This window comes from Lissotriton helveticus, chromosome 8, assembly GCF_964261635.1.
Source record: "Lissotriton helveticus chromosome 8, aLisHel1.1, whole genome shotgun sequence".
NCBI lineage: Eukaryota > Metazoa > Chordata > Amphibia > Caudata > Salamandridae > Lissotriton > Lissotriton helveticus.
This window is the reverse complement of record NC_136069.1, coordinates 1,562,776,246-1,562,797,970: the sequence shown is the minus strand read 5'-3', so window position 1 is coordinate 1,562,797,970 and position 21,725 is coordinate 1,562,776,246. Positions and strand designations below refer to the sequence as shown.

At 44.2% G+C, this 21,725-nt stretch overlaps 1 protein-coding gene across 1 annotated transcript in view; it reads right to left on the bottom strand.

Moving 5' to 3' along the window:
• Positions 1–12,069: 12,069 nt before the first annotated feature.
• LOC144773925 (nicotinamide N-methyltransferase-like) overlaps positions 12,070–21,725 on the bottom strand; it is a 228,920-nt gene continuing 219,264 nt past the window's right edge. Inside the window, exon 3 of the mRNA XM_078658984.1 lies at positions 12,070–12,505. Coding sequence (XP_078515110.1) covers positions 12,070–12,505 — 436 coding nt within the window. The remainder of the gene's footprint in view (positions 12,506–21,725) is intronic.

Below are 21,725 nucleotides of genomic sequence, written 5' to 3'. Positions count from 1 at the left end.
ATCATGTATCATGAGCGGTGAAGATGACCCCGCCGTCTTGGTCACGATAAATAACAGAACATATAGCCTCCTCATTGACACAGGCGCCACGTACTCTTGCATTACATGCGGACCTCTGCCTATTTCTGATCAAGTAGCGGACACACAGGGATTCTCTGGGGCAATAGCAAGGGTCCCTTTCACCAAGCCAGTACCCATACAAATAGGAGATCGGGTGCTGGAACAGCGACTACTTTACTCGCCACATTCTCCAGTGAATCTTTTAGGACAAGACCTCATGGCAAAATTGAACATGACCATCCACTTCCATGAGAACGGAACAATGATTTGCTCTATACCAGGCACTCCCTTGGCAAGGATGATGGCGCTCATAGTTGATTCCTCCTTGAAAGATCAAATAAGAGCTCGTCATGTTGATGAGCAAGCGATCTCCACTGCGGTACACATCATTGTAGCTAGTACCCCGGAATTGCACAATCGCAATGTCCAGCTCCCAAAAGAGTCCCTCTTCCGTCTACAGTCCCAGGACTCCCAGATACATGATCTTAGGTATACAGGCTCTTGAAATAACACCTACATACAGGGCATTCCTAGCAGGTGATGACAATATGTGCACCTGGGCCTGTGTTATTTTTATTGAGCCTGGACAGCTAGTGAGCGGCATTTCAGATGAACAACTCTTTGGTGACCCTGATGAATATCCTAAAACAGAGATCCTCTATGAGCATGAGGTACTCCTCTCAGTGACAGTGGACACCCACTGCCCCACCGAAGTATGATTCTGTGCGTGAAGCAGCCTTGGCTCAAGTCCCGCCACATCTGTGGACTACTGGCCCCAATAATGTAGGTCTCATTCGTTCTGCCGCCCCATTTAAGATAACACTGAAACCAGGCGCAATATTGTCCAGAATTAAACAGTACCCACTATCTAAGGAAGCAGAGGGCATTGCCCCTACCATACAGGCCTTGCTGGATCAGGGGGTTATACACCCCTGTATTTCTTGCTGTACTACCTGTCTTTTCCCGGTGCGGAAGGCCAAGACCAATCAATGGTGTCTAGTACACGACATCCGCTCGATCAATAACATAGTGATACCAGAGTTTCCCATCGTCCCAGACCCTTCTGTTATCCTCACAAATGTTCCCCCGGAAGCACAGTACTTTTCCATGATTGACCTGAAACACACGTTTTTCAGTGTCCCCCTTCATCCAGACAGTCAGTCAATACCTATTGGCTTTTTCGTTCGCAGGGTGCAATTGACGTATACACGTTTAGCCCACGGGTACTGTGAGTCCCCTAGCGTCTTCAACAGAGTTGTCAAAGAAGACTTATCAAATTTCCAATGTGACAGCACTTTGCTGCAATATATCGACGACATTTTGCTCTGCAGCACCACCGAACAACAGTGCAGAAGAGATACCATCTCTCTGCTTACTACGTTAGCTCATAGAGGTTACAAAGTGGACAAAAACAAACTTCAGTAGTGCCAAACAGAGGTACACTATCTAGGCCAATTACTGTCAGCACCAGGGAGACGAGTAACGCCAGACAGAGTTGAGGCCATAAAAAGCACCCCAGAGCCCCAAACTGTAAAAGACATGCAGAAATTCCTTGGACTAGTCAATTATGTCCGTCAGTGGGTCTTTGACTTCTCCACAATAACAGCCCCCTTGCTGAAAGCAGTTGAAGCAGCTAAAGACAGATGCAACAAAATAGACTGGACACCCAAAATGACAGCATTCTTCAAGCAGTTAAAAGATGAAATAGCAAATGCACCAGTGTTAGGCTCACCTGAATACACAAAAGAATTCCACCTGTTCACTCACTGCAATGGTCAGGTTATGACTGCTGTACTTACCCACAAATACCCCATGGGCCACAAGCCCATCGCGTACTTCAGTGGCATGCTAGACTCCGTCATGAAAAGTCATTAGCCCTGCGAGCGGGCTCTTGCAGCTGCAGCTTTCACTGTAGAGAAAAGCACTCCCATTGTCATGAGATCCCCGTTGACACTGTACACTGAGCATGCCTTCTTTGCTATAATCCAGAAAGGCAAGACAACACTAACAAAGCAAAGAGTGTCAGGTTACGAATTCATACTATCATTGCCCTCTCTGAAAGTTGTCAAATGTCACACAGTCAATACTGCCACGTTTTTTGCCCATCTCATTGCAGCCTCAGACGATGACACCCATGACTGTGCCACATACTCTCCAGACGAGTCAGGAGCAGCAAAAGAGGAACCCCTGCCAGATAGCACTGTATATTTTGCTGATGAGTCCTCCACCATTGACCAGGAGACAGGGGGCAGGTACACAGGAGCCGCAGTAGTTAGGGCCCAACAGCATGACTCCTCTGACTCCCTAGACATTGTACAGCAAATTACGTTGCTTCCACACTACTCAGCCCAAGCTGCTGAATTAGTGGCACTAATTGCCGCTCTGAACTTCGGGGCTGATGATCGCATCACAGTATACTCAGACTCTGCATATGTCACAACAACTACACACTCGAGCATCCTGCGCTGGAAGCGGCACAGATTTCTCAAATCTAATTGAACACCTGTATGCCACAAACAATTGTTGGAAGAATTAATTGAGGCCCTTACACTTCCGACTGAGGTAGCTGTTGTCAAATGTGCAGCGCACACTAATGAACAGGACTTTGTCTCCAGAGGTAACGCTCTGGCAGATTGGGCAGCCAAAGCCGCAGCCAGAGGCCCCCTATCTATAACAGCGCCAAATCCTCAAAACACCCCCATCCTACTGGCCCAAGCTGTAGCTCCAGCAGAGCAGCCAAAAACGCATTGAGATAGTGTAGCCCCAGCGCAGCACACAGACATGAATGGTGAAACTCTTGACACCAATACTTCCTACACTATCGACCACATGCAACAATACGATCACATTGCCCAACTGCATCTCAGAGAAATACAAGAAAGTGCACCACATCAAGAGAAAGAGCTATGGAAGAAGAGGGGAGTACAGCAGGACACTGCTGATTTCACATAAAGACAGACCATGTCTGGAAAGCCTGTCATGCAACAAGCCTTACTGCAGGTGGCACTGGACCAACGCCACCTTCCCGCACATGTCTCCCGAGATAACAAGTCTACAACATTACAAACAGACTGGTTCATTCCCAATGCCCACAAATTGATACAACTCTATGTTAATAAATGCCTCATCTGCCAACAATATTCGCCAAACCCAAATTTCAAAACAGTCACTTCCACTATCCCCAAACCTTCTGGCCCCTTGAAAGAACTCCACCTTGACTATGTCGATATGATTGATCGGTGCCAAAATTACCGATATCTCATTCTGGTGGTATGTCCCTTCTCGCGTTGGATCGAAGCTGGACCGTGCGTCCACTGCGATGCCAAAGCAGCAGCCACATTCCTACTCCGTGACATCATTTCCCGCTTTGGGATTGATTCCTGACGCCATCAGGACAGACAACGGAAGCCATTTTTCAAACGCCATCTTTTCCTCCCTGACCACAATGCTAGGCATCAGACACAAACTGACATCCACTTACCATTCCCAAAGTAACGGCGTTTGTGAGCGACTCAACGGCTTGCTCAAAAACAAAATAAGCAAAATAAGCCCCACCATTGGTAAAAAATGGCTCTACTGCCTCCCACTTGCCCTCTTCTCACTAAGAAACTCCCCAAGTTTGGATCACCACCTCACGCCCCACCAGCTTGTCAACGGACAATCCATAAATGTAGCTGTCCCCTCCACCAGGCCCAAAACTGATAATGAATCATCCTCTGAGATTGTTAAAGCAGAGCTCTACGATTTTGTGTGCACACTAACCCACGCTGCGCAGTTCCTTTCTGCCCAGGTATCCAAATGGAAGAAGAAGAGCTCCATCAATCCAGAACTTCCACTTATTTGTCCTGGGACTCTGATCTTCGTCCGGAAGCACGTCAGGTGTTCGAGAGACCCAAAGATCGAGGGACCCTTCGTGGTAATCGACTCATCTCCAACTGCCGTCCGGATAGCCAAGAGGAAGGCATGGATACACCGGAAAGACAATGGACTAAAAGAAGGAAGCGACATGCCCATGGTCCCCCTGAATGAGGACAGCGGTTTCCCTTCCACTGCCGAAGAAGAAGAAGAAGAAGAAGACACCCGCGTGCTGCTCCACGAATACAGCAGCCGAGATTCCAAGATATGTATTCTTACTACACTTATGTTATGTACCATTGTTGGAGTGGCACTAGCAACATTTCATTGGTAATTTTTTTTCTTGCGGTAAAAAGTTATCATGATATAGGTAGCAAAAATGCCTTAGTATCCACTGTTCCATCCACTGTACCAGTGGTCACACTCAATCAACAGAGAGTTACACAATCCATTGCCATCTTCTGACCAGTGCAGACATGTAGAAAATATTCCAACCCAGCAAATAACCATGGCTACAGAGCGACTGAGGAAGCATACATTTTATAAAGGAGGGCTCCAGGTTTTGGCAGAGGAGACAGTAAACAAGAAGCTGGGCCTCACAGGACAACTTGTGGTCCACACACCACCGAAGGTCAGAAGCACACTGTGGGAGGACATCACTCTTAAAGTAAAACCATTGAAGATGGAGAATTGAAAAAAGGAGAGCTCTTTACTTGCTTGCTTAACAATTCAAGGAAAATTGGATATAGGAGGGGGATCACTATCAGAACTGAAATTAGAGATGTAAAAGGAGATAGTGCATGGCCTCACACATATCAGATCTAAAAGAAGCTAATTTAGAATGTTGGTGACTCAATTGCCAATGTAGTAAATGCTACTAAACCCACAGCTAGCCAGTAGAAAAACATCTACTTACAAACACTCACAAGGCAGTAAAAAAGAGGGCCTAATTTACATGAAACTGCTGCATCAGCATGGATGCGTCAGTTTCCCTGCACCGGCACCAAATGTCCTTGCGACTCCATGAAGACGCTGTATTTTCAATGCGGGGCTCCATGGCGCAAGGATTAACAGCTGCGTCAGAAATTCTGATACAGAATACAAAAGGGACTCATTGCTGGAGTTGGACCTAAAACTGACACAACTCCAGCAATGCGTCAAAACACAGAGGTGAGTCCCATTGTCAAAGCCTTGCATAAATTCTTACGCCTGGTCTGAGCACCCGTAAGGATTTTGATGCAGTGAAGTCATAGAGTGACACCGTGCAATGTAAATTTCAGTGCTCCACTTGTACATGGCTTTTTTGCGTGGGGACACCTACCCTGCATACATTATGCCTGGTGCAGATATAATGTGACACAGGGCTCTACAAAGTGACGCATTGGCCCCAACGCATCAGTTTGTAGAAATGGCGCAATGTGGTGCACTGATTTTGCTGCGACTGTATAAAAAAAAAGTGATGCAGCAGCGACGCAAGGGGCTTGTAAATGAGGCCCAGAATGACTGATAAGGTTGTCAGTGCCCATAGTGAAAATATACACCCAGAACAGTGCAATTTGTACTCCCAAAGAAAAGCTGTGGTCACAAAATGAAAACACACAGAACAGTCTCTGATAATACAGGACAAGACCTAGGGGCAGATTCGTCAACACTTCGCAGTGGTGTAAATTCACAAAAAGTGATGCAAACCAGCATAACAAAGCTTTGATAAACTATTAACTTTCCAGGACAAAACTTTATTAGCTATTGAAATTTATAGAAAATTTACTTAAATAGTGCTTGCGATGCTTTCCATTTAGGTGATGCCCCAAGGGTGGTTCACATTCTGCCAGCCATGATTTGTGGACAAAGCCACATCTACTTACAATGGTAGGCAGGGTTTTGCACTAAAAATAACACCTTCTTGCAGCAGGTGAGAAGTAGAACGAAAACATTTGATTTCTCCTAACTTTTCAAACATTATGGCCCCGATGTAGGTAAAATAGAATTACCGATTTTAAAATACCGAATCATACCGATTCGGTAATTAAAAATCGGTAAATCTAAGGGGTTGAGATGTAGGAACATCCAGATGTTCCTGCTACCGAATCGGTAACAATCGGTATCGTGTCCCTACACTTACCGATTGGGTATCTACCGAATCGGCATTTACCGAATCGGTATGTTCCGAATCGGTATTTCCCGAATCGGTAGATACCCAATCGGTAGATACCGAATCGGTAATGGCATCCCATAGGAAAGCATTGTCAAAACCGAATCGGTAATTCCCGATTCGGTACATACCGAATCGGTAAATACCGATTCGGTAAACACGTGATCGGGGAAACAAGGAAGTGAAACTACTGAAAGCAGCCAATGAGGTGGAAGCACCCTCCCCCACCCTAGCAGGGAGTGGCTACCCATGCAGGTGCAACTCATCAGAACTTTCTGGAAAGGAAGCCAGAGCTGAACAGGGAGACTGAGCAGCAGAGAGAGATTTGGGAGTACTGAGTACACAATCAAAATGGAAAGCAGCTCAGAGAGCCAGAAGGCTGACAGGAAGAGAAAGGTGAAGTTCAGCAGCTCGGAGCTGAAAGTATTAGTGGAGGAGGTGGTGTTGGTACACAGGCAGCTGTATGGGAGGCTGTCCCTCAGTGTACCAGAGTCAACAAAGAGGAACCTGTGGAGTGCCATCAGCGAGAGGGTGAATGCAGTTGGTGTGACCCCCAGGACATTGGATGACCTCAAGAAGAGGTTCTATGACATCAGGAGCCTCACCAAGAGGAAACTTGCGGAGATCAGCAAGCAGGCAGGACTGACCGGTGGCGGCAGGAACCCCGCGCCCCCCCTCACGGAACTGGAGGAACTGGTATCGACAACTATCGAGAGGGAGAGTGTGGTCGGAGTCGGGGACCTGGACAGCTCAGCCAGAGCCAAAGCTAAAGGTAAGAAGCATGCACAGCATGACACACCCTACCAGACACCTCCCCATTGGCCCCCGTGTACAGCCAAACCCCAGTCCAGTACTGCTAGCAATTTAAATGTGCAAAGCATGATGTGAAATGTAGCCAGCTAATGTAGGAACTTTTCACTTTGCACATGACACAGCAATGCACCTTAAGAAATGATCTGAGTAATGAACTTCACATGTGCAATGCATTTATTGTAGTGACAGTAAGACATTTCCACTCAGTTGACAAAATCTACTTTATTCCTAGGGCCACCATCAGGTAGTGGAGCAGCAGCTGCACAGGCCTCAGCACCAGCACCAGCAGACAGTGTGGTGGCAGGGCCAAGCAGCATGCCTGAGTCGCAGGAGGTGGAGGACAGCAGCGAGACTGCAATTGAGGATGACTCTGGACATTCCCTCTTGTTTCCCCACTCCCCCCAATTGTCCCAATCCCCAACACTCCTGTTCTCCCCTGAGAACTCACCCACACGATCCCAGCCAGCACCTGCCACAGCCACAGCCAGGAGGATAATAGTGGCCCCATTGTCCATCATGGAGGGAGATGCGGGTCAGGCACCAGATCCCACACCAGTCACACCTGTGGCACAGCAGCCCATACAGCAGACCAGCACCGAACGCCGCCGTCCACGCACTTCCAGCAGTGGCAGTGCTGTACCATCACGGGAGCCCAGCGTCTTCCAGGGGCTAGAGGGGAGCATGGTCCGGATACAGCGGATGCAGGCCAAATACATCCTTGCCTGTCACCGCCAACTGCGACAGCACAACCTGCAGATGGGGGAGTTAACAAAGGGGATTGTTGACTTAGTTGCAACCACCCGGGAAATAGGCACAGGTATGGGCAGAATGACAACTGCCATGACACAGCTGTGTGCAAAGTTGGACCAACATGAACACATACGGCGCAGGGATGCCCGAGTACAGAACCGGGGAATCAACAGGCTTGCGGCATCAACAGCCCTGCTATGCCGCCGTGGGGCAAATATGGAGGAGTGCCTCACTAATAACACTTCTGAGGTGACCAGGGGCATGGCCCGCATCACCAGTGCCATGGAGGCACTAATTATTTCAAACACTGTAGTCAATCCTGCCCTGGACGTGGCAGAGGCTGGGGACAGCAGCAGCCGCAGCAGTCCTGCCAGCACACTGTCCGAGCCGCGCCGGAGCACCAGGCGCTCGGCAGAGGCAGCCGGACACGCTGAAGGGGGGGAGGCGCATCCCAGTGGGTCAGCCAAGCGCAGCAAGAAATAAGACTGCCAGTGTGGGTGATGCAACCATGCACAGTTCCTGACCACCTATTGTTTTCTTCTTGTTCAATTGTTGCACATCAGTGCTGTCACGTTGTTCCTACATTAAAACATAGCATTTCTTCACTTTCACGACATGTTTGTGCATCTGTACTCACTCAGAAATAGTTGTCTGTTATCTCCTCACGTCTGTACCTCCCATCACTTGGTGTAGAGACTCCTGCAGGTTGTGTTAGTGGCACAGCTGTGTCATCGTCAGGGTCCTCGTAGTCAGACAGCTCTACCTCTGTGCCCTTCTTGACCGCAAGGTTGTGCAACATTGCACAGACAGCAATCATCTTGCAGCAGGTGATGGGGGTATATTGTCTAGCACCTCCGCTCTTGTGCAGGCATCTGAACCTGCTTTTCCAGATGCCGAAGGTCCGTTCCTCTACATTCCTTGTGCTTTTGTGTGCACGATTATACCTCCTTTGGCTGGGTGTTGAGGGGTTGAGGTAGGGGGTGAGTATGAATGAGCGGAGGGCATATGCACTGTCGCCTAGAAGGAAAAGGGGTAACATTACTCACATGCATACATGTACTTCACACAGCTATTTGGGTCATGGGGGTCTGACACTGTGTCTTACCTAGGAGGTATCCTTCACCAAATTCCCCTGCCGTCAGCCGTGCATAAATTCCGCTATTTTGAAAGATGTAGGAGTCATGGGTACTCCCTGGGAATTTTGCTACCACGTCAGTGATGACACACTTGGCATTACAAATCAGCTGCACATTTATGGTGTGCGTTGACTTCCGATTACGGTATATATATTCTGTGTCAGCAGGGGGACAAATCGGAATGTGTGTGCCATCTATGCAGCCAATGATGTGGGGGAATCTTGCCATCTGATAGAAGTCTGCTTTTGTCTGTACCAGTTCTGCATGGGTTGAAGGGAAGGAAATGTAGTGGTCCATCCTTTCTATCATGGCGTCTAGGAACTTATGGAAGAACCTTGACAGGCTGCTCTGGGTCACCCCTCCTGCCACAGCAACTACACTTTGATAGCTGCCAGACGCAAGCAGGTGTAGGCTGCATAGCACCTGCACGTGCACTGGGATTGCGTGTGCCCTTGGGGTGGGGTGCTGCAACAGGGGTTTGAGGTCCCTAATGAGCTCCATTATGGTCTCTGGGTCCAGCCTGTACCTCTGTAGGATCTCTGGATCTGTCAGCATGAACAGGGTGATCCGCTGTCTATACACCTGCTCCTGTCTCAGCCATTCCCTCTCTCCTTCCTGCTGTAGCCGTAGCCGTCTTGCTATGACATAAAAAGCTGCCATGGTGCAAGCAGCAATGCATTTTGGGTCCTTTTTTGTAGGTTGCACCTGGTTACCACCTGATTCCAATCCATGGTAAATACCGATTTTTAAATACCGATTTTGACGCTAAATCGGTATTTTAGAGCTTTCCTACATCTCACTCTTCAGTTTTTCACACAGAATCGGTTTCATACCGAATCGGTAAAATTGCCGAATCGATAAATTTACCGATCGGTATTTTTATCCGGATTCGGAGTTTTTCCGAATCGGTATTATACCGATTCGGAGATTTTTCCGATTCCATGATTTTGACCGAATCGGTTTGTTACCGAATCGGTATATTTGCCGATTCGGGGATATTTCCGATTCGGTATTCTACCGAAACGGTTACCTTACCGAATCGGAATTTTTACCGATTCGGGCGGTTTTCTGACTGCTACATCCCGAGGGCTCGATACCGATCGGTAACGGCCGAAAATACCGATTTTCGGCCGTTACCGACCGACCTACATCGGGCCCTATGTGTGCTAAACTGTACTGCACTCATCCAATGTGTAAAATGGTTTTAACTTGTCTGGGCATATTGATGTGCATTGGCAATGTGCCCTTTCAATTCAGAGCATAGGCTAGACATAACACACCCACACCTTTGTACTGTGGTGCAAAGGTGTGCGTGTGGCACAAGACAGCATACTAGTGCAACAGCTCCATATCTTAGTAGATATGTTTCTGTGATGCTGTCTCCCCCAGCGCAATGCATCAGAGCAACGTTGCTTGCTGCATTGGTCAACATTTTAATACATTTTCCTCTTAGTCTGCTTGTTTTCTTTACATTGAGATGTCAACATTATAATTAATGTAGTAATCTCATCATCAGGACAAAGTTCTTGAGTCTTTTTCTGTCAGAACCCAGTCTTTGAACTTAAATGCAATAAAAGACTATGGCTATTGTAAATTGAGGTTTAATATTCTTCGACCTAGTCTATACAATCGAGAGACACACACAGATACAGAGAGACACACACAGATAGAGAGAGACGCACACACACAGAGACGCACACAGACAGACACACAGACACACACACAGATACACAGAGAGAGACTCACAGAGACACATAGAGACATACACACAGAGACAGAGACACACAGAGGCAGACACACAGAGACAGAGAGACACACGCACAGATACACACACAGAGACAAACACACACAAACGCACACACCGAGACAGACACGCACACAGAGACAGACACAAACACAGACAGATGCACAGACGGAGACACACACAGAGACAGACGCACACACATAGATGTACAGAGAGAGAGAGATGCACACACAAAGACAGAGATGCACACACAGAGACAGAGACATGCACACAGAGACAGAGAACATGCACACACACACAGAAACACACCCACAGACGCACGGGTGTGTTAGTAGGTACATACACGTCTGTGTGGGTGTGTGAGTAGGGGTGCTAGTGTGTAGGTGTGTAAGTGGGTATGTGAATGAGTGGTTTTTTGGCTCTGAGTGGGGGTGTGAGTGGCAGTATGGATGTGTGAATAGGTAGATGGATGTGTGAGTGGGCATGTGAGTGGTTGTGTGGGTGGGTGCCTGAACCTATGAGTGGCTGGTTGGATTTGTGAGTGGGAATGTGAGTTTTGTGGATCTGTGAGTGGGTGTGTGTGTGGCTGTATGGGAGTGTGAGTAGTTGTGTAAGTAGTTGTATGGTGTGTAAGTGGGTGTACAAGTATGTGAGTGGCTGTGTGGGTCTGCGAGTGGGTGTGTGAGTAGTTTTGTGGGTCTGGGAGTGGGTATGTGGAAGGCTACATGTATGTGGGCGGGTGCGTGAGTAGTTGTGTAAGTGTGTGAGTGTGTGTATGTATGTGTATGTGGGGGTGCATGTGTGTGTTTTGGTGTTATTTGTGTTGTACAGACCTTGAGTTGATGATATCCATCCATCCAAATGAATATAATCTATAGAATTGGATACTGTTTCACTGTGCCCCACATAGTGTACTAGAAAACACTGATACCAAGTGTTAATTGGGTAAACATGATTAAAATTACTAATATTGTTTGTTGCATATTTTATTGGTGATTTCTACAGCTGTATCATGATTTATAAACTGGTAGATAGTGGACAGAGGCTTGTATCCTATCTTTAAAAGGAAGATATTCACACGACACATGAACCATCTGTGATGAGCATTTGAGGACACACATGCAAAGTTAAAGCATTTCAGAATAAAGTTTAATTCTTTGCAAAAATGGAAAATAGTGTTATTGTAAGAATGCACTATCCTTTTTCGACTACAAAATTGAATGAAAATGGAAGGTAAATTCATCACCCATCGCACCACTTTATTCACTGAGATACAATTCATTTGACCTTGTAGTAAGAGCATGGTGATAATGACTGAAACAGAACCTGGCAGACCTAATAAATAGTGTTACCAGCAAATGCAAAGTTTAGTTGTCAAGCAGTGAAAGGAAAGTAGAGGCAGAAAGCAGAGCACCAGTGGTGGCAGCAGAACGGAACTTAAAAAAGGAAGATAAATAAAATATGTGATTCAGAACAGAGACAACCAAATGCATTTCCTTTTTGCAGTTCATTTGTCTATTAATTCAGTAATGTTAGTATAAATATGATTCATAAGTTGATCAAGCAGGTATTTTTTTTTGGGCATGAACCAAAATAAAGCTTTCATAATCTGCCACATCATACAAATGGTTTTCTGTCCTAGGAAACAACTGCAGCTCATTAATGACATAGTCAGCTTCACTTAGCGCTTTCTTGACTAAAATCTCATCGATAGATAGATGGGGAAACTTAAAGCTACCAATCATAAAATACGTCTGTTTGACACAAGCTATCATTATTAAATGCCCTCCATTTTTTAACAGTGATGAGAGATTTTTTACAGCACTGCAGAACTCCTCTTCATTTGTCACATGAATCTCCAAACAATGTGGTAAGAGCAGACAGTCAGCCTGTGGCAGGACGATGGGAAACAATGGGTTGCTTTGGCTGAGATCATATGTGACAACTTGTTTGATTTTTCGTTGTATCTTTTTCTGCATGTCCGGCCATTCTTCCCTAAAAATAAAAAAATAATCAAAATGCATATTGTTCCATTACTGACTAGACTGGTTCTTTCAGTTAGTGGGCAGTTTGAAAAATTAGTCAGTATAAATAAAAATAATATGTATGGAGGGGCTCTCCATTTATGCATTAACCATCCACTTGCACGAAGTGCACATACATTGTTCTAACACTACTCCTACTTTGATACAGGAGTATAACTGCAGAGCAGTAAAGTAAATGTTTCTGATGTAAAGCATTAACAACAAAACTATTACATTATTTTAGAATGCAAATGAATGTATGAGGTTTCATCCCTACAGTGCAATTGACTCTCAACCAAATAAAAGATGGGGTTTGTTTATATGGTCTGATATTACAAATATAATGACAAGCCCAGTCTCTACGGTGTGTGCTCTGCACAGGTGGCAGAACTACACACACATACATGTGTATAGAAATGCTCCACATACATTTGCCACACACTCACACACACAAAACTGTCCCCATTCACACTCAAATAAGCAGAACCACAGAGACTCATTTCCACACAAACCCACACACACACATGCACACGCATACACATCTTACCGTCCTCATAGAAACTGCGTGAGAATTACCTTTTCCTAATGTTTTAAAATTATGTAAATAACAGGAAAATATGTAGAAAAACTAATAATACATGATCTGTTTCAGATTTGCAAATATGTTGCTATTTAATTGTGCGGTCAGAACCATCCTCATGGGGACTTGAACATGTGTTAACATCTTTGTAGGGACTTGCTCCATTTTCATCATCTTCCTCCTAAATACGGCCATGGGCACATGGCTAAATGTTTATTTTATCAGCAAAATACACAACTACATCATAATCGTTTCATAATAGAATGGTTACATGTATCTAGGGTTACACAACAGATGGATTATGTTAATAATGCACCAGAACATTTCATATATCAGGACTACAGAATGGGTTTTAAAACTCTATGTAACTCTTTGCTCAGTGCTATAAGTCTTAGGAGATACAGGACTGATACATGAATGAATTAGATGATAGACTCAAGCAGTAATGTTTAGTAGTATTCAGTGTGATTACTTTCATTTGCATCAAAGTAGCTATTAGACCAGATCTCCTGAAGAATAACATGTAATATCATTGTTTGCAGGAGGATGGGGTGTGTTGATGCACACAGAGGTCAAATGTTATCATGGCAGTGTCATAGACTCAGAGATGCAGTCTGCAACCATGATAAAAGTCCTCCACATAGGTAGCATGTGATGGTGATGTCCAATTTTCCACAAAGATAATCTATAACTAAAAGAACACCAATAGAAATCATTTGTGGAAGTAATATCCTTGAACTATCTAGTAAGATAGTATGTGATTATAGCAATATTCATGTCCCCACAAAGAAACTGTGCAGTTATAGGGTTGTTGAGGTCCCCATATGGAAAGTGTGTAGTTGCTGGGATATGCAGGTTCCACAGAGATAGTGTTTGGTTGTTGGGATATTCAAGTTCCCACAGAGACACTGTGTGGTTACTGCGATAGTGTTTGGTTATTGGGATGCTCACATAAAAAGTCTTAGAGCATGTTTAAGTCCCTCACAGATAATGTGTGAACATTATCTTCAAATGTTCAAATATCCACACAGATAGTGCATGAAGATAATGATGCTCGACGCTTTACCGAGTTAGTGCATGATTATAGACAGGGCCACTGGAATTATGCAGGAGGAGAGGTCCAAATTATGTAGCAAGGTTAAATTAATTATGTGGCAAAAAAGAACAAATTGTGCAGCATAATGTGAAATTATTATCTCATTATTTTGCAATTATGTTTAAAACTTGTTAACACTGTCCAAGCATAGGCTACACCTCATCAGTACCAGTATAACACCTGAATATAGCAATAGGAAACAGAAAGTTGACCAGTCAACCTTTGCAAAGGACTTTCCACAGCAGCAACACATGTCACAAATGTTTGGGTGAGTTTTGCATTATTTGAGGTAGAAACTTTTTTTGTTAAATCTGCAGATTGTGAAGCAGGTGAAGGATTATGTTGCAAATGTGGTAATTCCATTGTTATATAAAAAATGCCATTGCCGCACAGTCGCATAATTCCAGTAGCCTGATTATAAGTGTGTTCAAGCCTCCACATAGTGTGTGATTATAGTAGTGTCCAGGTCTTTACCAACATCTAGAGTGGAGATTCTGTTGTCTAAGTTCATACAGTGATAGTATATAAAGCTAATGATGCTCATCTCCTACAGAGTAGTGTGTGGTTACAGGTATGTTAAAACCTCCACAGAGAATGTGATTATATTGATGTTCAAGTCCCTATGAAATAGCGAGGAAATCATTATAGTGAAGTTCACACAGAGATAGTGTGTGATTATTGGGATGTTCAAGCCCCTATAGGGAGAAGTGTGTGGTTATTGGAATGTTCACCATCTCACAGAGATTGTGTGTAAATGTAAGCATATTCGGGTCAGCATAAAGTTAGTGTGTGAAGATAATGTTCAAGTATCCACACAGATATTGTGTGAGGTTAATGATGTCTCAAACCCCCACACAGACAGTGTGTGATTACAGGCATGTGTAAAACTATGCATAGTGTGTGATTATAGTTGTTGTCAAGTCCCTACTAACATAGTGTGGAGAATATTGTGGTAAAACCAATAAAGTGATAGTGTGTATATATAATAATATTTAAATACCCAGAGAAATAGTGTGCAATCACAGTCATTTGTTAAGCCTCCATATAGTGTGTAATTATTTAAGTCCCTCCATAGACATTGTGTTATGGTATGCAACACAAAAAGATGATGGACACAATGTTGAACATTGTCAAACATTTACACACAACCACAGATCTGGGTTTAATCCACCAATATTATGTTTGCCACGCCATTCCAGTTTGGACACATCCATATACCAATCAGCCTTGACCATGTTCCCTATGAGAACAGTCCGGCTCGCACTGCCAGGCCCTCCCTGGACCAGAAAACAAGAATCCCAGGACCGGTTTCAGGGCATCACCCCTTATCAGCCAGGCTAGTTTGAAATCGGTCACGTAACAATCACGGGACCCACGTCTGGTCATAACCTTTGCACTTAGGGGAAAATGCAACACTAAAAGATGATGGACAGAATGCTGAACAATGTCAAACATTCTCCCTAGTCTCAGATCTGGGTTTAATACATCATTATTTTGCTCACCACGCCATTTTAGTTTGGACCCAGCCACATACAATTCAGCCTTGACCCTGTTCCATATGGGAACGGTCCATCCAGAACTGCCAAGCCAGGCCCTCCCCGGACCGGAAAACAAGCATCCTGGGACAGGTTTCGAGACATGACCCCTCATCAGCCAGACTAGCTTGAAACCGGTGGTGTAGTGAGCACAGGACCCACGTCTGGGCATGCCCTTCCCACTTAGGGTGAAAATGCAACACAAAAAGAGGATGGGTGGAATATTGAACATTGTCAAACATTCACACCCAGTCACATATCTGGGTTTATTCCAATGTTATTTTGCTCACCACGCCATTCCAGTATGGACCCAGCCACACACAAATTAGTCTTCACCCTGTTCCCCATGGGAACAGACAGTCTGAACTGCTAGGCCAGGTCTTCCATGGACCAGAAAACTAGCATCATGGAACCGGTTTCAGGGCATCACCCCTCATCGCCAGGCTAGCTTGAAGTCGGTGGTGTAACGAGCACGGGGCCCATGTCAGGGCATGCCCTACCCACGTAGGGTGAAAATGCAACATAAAAGGATGATGGACGGACTGTTGATCATTGTCAAACATTCACTCCAAATCACAGATCTGGGTTTAATCCATTGTTATTTTGCTCACCACGCCATTCCAGTTTGGACCCAGCCATATGCATATCAGCCTTGACCCTGTTCCATTTGGGAACAGTTGAACCCTAAGTGCCAGGCCAGGTCATCCCTGGACCAAAAAACAAGCATCTGGGACCAGTTTGGGGCATCCTCCCTCATCAGCCAGTCTAGCTTGAAACCGGTCGCATAGAGATCACGGAATCCACGTCTGACCACTTAGGTCGAACAAAGTAAACACAATAAGGTGATGGACAGAGTGCTGAAACTTTTCAGACACTCACCCCTAATCACAGATCTGGGAGGACTTGGCCTGGCTGTTCGGGCTGGACTGTTCCCATGGGGAACAGGGTCAATGCTGATTTGCATATGTTTTTGTGTCCAAACTGGAATGGCGTAGCAAGCAAAATATTATTGTGTTTCATATGCTCACCTTATATGGCCAGGGTATGCCCAGACATGGGCCCCTTGCTCACTTTACCACTGGATTCAAGGTAGCCTGGTTAATGGGGGTGAAATCCTGAAACCGGTTGCAGGATGCCTGTTTCCAAGCCAGGAAGAATCTGGCCTGCAGGTTGGGCTGGATTGTTCCCATTAGGAACAGTGTCAAGACTGATTTGCAAATGGCTGGGTCCAAACTGGGGTGGCTTAATGAGCAGAAGAACAATGATAGATTAAACCCTAATCTGTGACTGGGTGTGAGTGTCTGAAAAGTTTGGGCACTCTGCCCATCATTCTATTGAGTTTCCTATGTTTGCCCTACGTGGCCAGGTTATGCCCAGAAGTGGATCCCTTACTCACTTTGACACTGGGTTCAAGCTAGCCCGGCTGATCAGGGGTAAAACCATGAAACCAATCCCAGGATGCTTGGTTCCCGTCCAGGGAGAACATGGCCTGGCAGTTTGAGCTCAACTGTTCCCATGAGGAAGAGGGTCAAGACTGATTTACTGCTGGGTCCAAACTGGGGTGGCTTAGTGAGTAGAAGAACGATGATGTATTAAACCCAGTTTTTTGGGTGTGTGCATGAAAAGTTTCAGCACTCCATACATCATCTTGTTGTGTCTGCTATTGTGTTATGGTAGTCATGTTAAAGTTCCTAAAGATAAAGAGCCTGATTCACAAATTGCATTTTGCAGTTGCATCAAGTAGTACTACAGTAGTGCTGTTAACAGACCTATTGGTCCTATTCACAAAGATAACGTTACTTGTAAGTAAATCTACACTTGTAGGTTTACTCTTACACATTTGAGTAACTTTATTACTTTTGGTTATTTACAAGTGTAAAGTTACTGAAAAGTGTACACTTACATATCCCGACCACCTGAGTCCAGTGGCTGGAGCCTAATTTACGAGCTTAAAGTTACCATTTGTAATTTTTCACAGGTAGGCGGAGATCTTCACCACCGGGTAGGATTTCTGCCTATAGTAAAGTGTAAGAAAAGGTTTGAAAGTTGATTAAAGATGCAATCAACTTAGAAAAAAATACTTTTGTGGTCATTATTATTGTTACTTTTTTTAAATAATTATTCTAAATGGAGAATAAAAATAATTAATTTGAATATAATACCTTTTAAATAATGATTTTATTTGAGGTTTGAGTGGAAACCATTTACCATGTAAAGCAAAAATATTATATTTTGTTCATTATGTGTTTATAATGATTACTTTTAATGTATAGAAATAATTAGCAGCAGCATTTCTTTGCTATTTTAATGCCAGATGAATTTGTGTAATAAAAAATAAAAAATATATATTCTAATTTAGCTAAAAAATTATATTAATTTTTAGAAAAAAGTTTAAACAAGAAGTACAATGTAAATATATTTTTAAACAGTTTAAACATTTTAACGGATTTTAACATTAATCCTCTGGGTTTTTGTTTTCCGTCCCTACCTCAGGTTTGTCCCATAGAATAGTCTTGAAGTGCTTGTACGTGGGCATGGTGGTACTGGATGTTCTCCAGCTCTGGGCAGGTGTGCATTTTTCTTTTCATGTAGTAATTTAAGAAAGGGCAGTTTTGTAAATAGGAAGGGGCTAAATGCTTTGTTAGTGGATTCACGTCCCTTCCTAAACCCCTTCTTAACCGTCCATTAACCCATTCTTTTTCCTTCATAACCCCTCCCTTTTAGTAGTAAGTATTCCCAATTTTCCAGTCACTCCCCTTTGTCATGCACCGTAACCACCACACATTAGGTTAGCCTACATACAAATGTTTGGATAGTGAGTAGTTTAATAGGGATCCTGGTCCTAAATAAAGCCACAGAACCCGGCATTGAGGCTTGTTTGGTGGTTGGAACATGTTGACAATAAGATATTATTATCTGCTCAACTTTCAACTTTGCCACCTGGCATACTAATATAGTACTTTCATCTATTAGGCCATTTTAACAGTTTTAAAATTCTAGTACCAGTCCTTTGATTGCAATAGTTTCATGGAAAGGGTAAGCACCAATGGCAGCTAGTGATCTTTTATAGTGGTGAGAAAAAATACTTGGAAGGAGTTTGCCTTTGTTCAAAAGTTGCCTTAGGAGTTTCCCATATGCTAAGAATTACCTTACAAATTACCTAATTACCAATATCAGTATTTTTGTATAGGTACCTACTATGCCAAGGGACCTAAGTTTGGGCATACCCATGTCACTTTGGGCAGTAAATTTTTGTGGGCATTCTGCTCAGGAACAGGACTATACTTGGGGCCGTGGAACATCAGCAGTTAGGGACTGTGTCACCATACTACCTAAGTACAATGATCCCAAGTCTGACTAGCTTTAGTGTCTCACATGCCCTCCTACTCAAAATCAGAGGAACACGTGAATGGACAGCCCAGAACACAACACTTCCAACCCTCTAAGGAACAGCAGTGACAGGACACTCCCTTTAACTCACTCAAACAAACTCTTCCTAAATAAATTATGGAAGAGACACAAAGGAAGTTTGAAATATTTATGTAAACAACCGTGCTCTGAAATGCAGTAGACGTGTCACAATCAGAATATAACTGCCGAGCAGAAATACCATCAGCATTGTCAATAAACAACAGATAATGAAAAGCCCTGTCATATTCTTAGAGAATAGCCTAACCTTACTCCCATTTAACAGAAGCAAACTGATTATACAGCAAAGAAATCTAGGATTAATAGCGTACCCCATACCTTAGCATACAGAGATGAATGCTCTACATCTCAGATACAGCTGTGATCTTCTCTCTGGAAATATATGTCTCTCTCTCTGTTATCTTGCTACACATACAAAAACAATAAAGGAGTATCCACTCAAAAACAGAGAGAACGTAAAAATGAGTTCCTCTGGATAGGGGCTAGGGTGCTCAGTTCAGCACCATGTGCCTCAGCCTGTTTTCGGATAATGCATATCCTGATAGAAGACCCCTCGCTCACCAACCTAGTTGGTGACATGCTTCATCATCGGGGTCCCACCCCATAGGCCGAATGCCTATAGGGTGTGCTGCGACACCTGATTACAGTGGAGCTGGTTCATTTTTTTCTTTTACATATACAGGGCGATCAAACAAGTGGTTTAAAAAGGGCCAACACTACTCACTGCAAGTAATTTATTCTTGAGTGCTTGAACCCTTAATTAAAAACGTGTTGCACCTATGCCTAATTAGGTAGGCTTCGGTGGTATAATTAGTGTTTGATAAAAATAGCTAAGTGTGCTATGTGAAGTGTGGTAAATACTATAAATTTAAAAGGGTCTACATGTTTCAACCATCATATTATTCATTGGTTTTCGTCAGGACCATGTGACTGAACTGGGTGGTCCGCACACGCTAAGGTGCGTCCTGCCCTAGTCCAGATTGGAGTGCACAAATTGTGGACTCGTGTAAAATAAGTGCTTATTCTTTTGTTCAAAGAAAAAACGCTTCTTTGCGGCTTTGCCGCTTCATGGGCACCTGCACTTCCAAGACGGCAAGAGTCCGTCTCTTGCTGCTTCTGTTCATCAGGCGGTAAACCTACTTGGTTCCGGCTGGTGGTGCCCCGAGGAGAGACACAAAGGAAGTTTGAAATATTTATGTAAACAACCGTGCTCTGAAATGCAGTAGACGTGTCACAATCAGAATATAACTGCCGAGCAGAAATACCATCAGCATTGTCAATAAACAACAGATAATGAAAAGCCCTGTCATATTCTTAGAGAATAGCCTAACCTTACTCCCATTTAACAGAAGCAAACTGATTATACAGCAAAGAAATCTAGGATTAATAGCGTACCCCATACCTTAGCATACAGAGATGAATGCTCTACATCTCAGATACAGCTGTGATCTTCTCTCTGGAAATATATGTCTCTCTCTCTGTTATCTTGCTACACATACAAAAACAATAAAGGAGTATCCACTCAAAAACAGAGAGAACGTAAAAATGAGTTCCTCTGGATAGGGGCTAGGGTGCTCAGTTCAGCACCATGTGCCTCAGCCTGTTTTCGGATAATGCATATCCTGATAGAAGACCCCTCGCTCACCAACCTAGTTGGTGACATGCTTCATCATCGGGGTGACTCCTCGGGGCACCACCAGCCGGAACCAAGTAGGTTTACCGCCTGATGAACAGAAGCAGCAAGAGACGGACTCTTGCCGTCTTGGAAGTGCAGGTGCCCATGAAGCGGCAAAACCGCAAAGAAGCGTTTTTTCTTTGAACAAAAGAATAAGCACTTATTTTACACGAGTCCACAATTTGTGCACTCCAATCTGGACTAGGGCAGGACGCACCTTAGCGTGTGCGGACCACCCAGTTCAGTCACATGGTCCTGACGAAAACCAATGAATAATATGATGGTTGAAACATGTAGACCCTTTTAAATTTATAGTATTTACCACACTTCACATAGCACACTTAGCTATTTTTATCAAACACTAATTATACCACCGAAGCCTACCTAATTAGGCATAGGTGCAACACGTTTTTAATTAAGGGTTCAAGCACTCAAGAATAAATTACTTGCAGTGAGTAGTGTTGGCCCTTTTTAAACCACTTGTTTGATCGCCCTGTATATATAAAAGAAAAAAACGAACCAGCTCCACTGTAATCAGGTGTTGCAGCACACCCTATAGGCATTCGGCCTATGGGGTGGGACCCCGATGATGAAGCATGTCACCAACTAGGTTGGTGAGCGAGGGGTCTTCTATCAGGATATGCATTATCCGAAAACAGGCTGAGGCACATGGTGCTGAACTGAGCACCCTAGCCCCTATCCAGAGGAACTCATTTTTACGTTCTCTCTGTTTTTGAGTGGATACTCCTTTATTGTTTTTGTAAGTAATTCTGGGGACCAGGAGTTCTCAAACTCACATTGATAAAGTGTAAAATCCCTTACTCTCTCGCTTTGTTATTTAAAATCTTGCTACACATACCTATATGACAAGGTTCA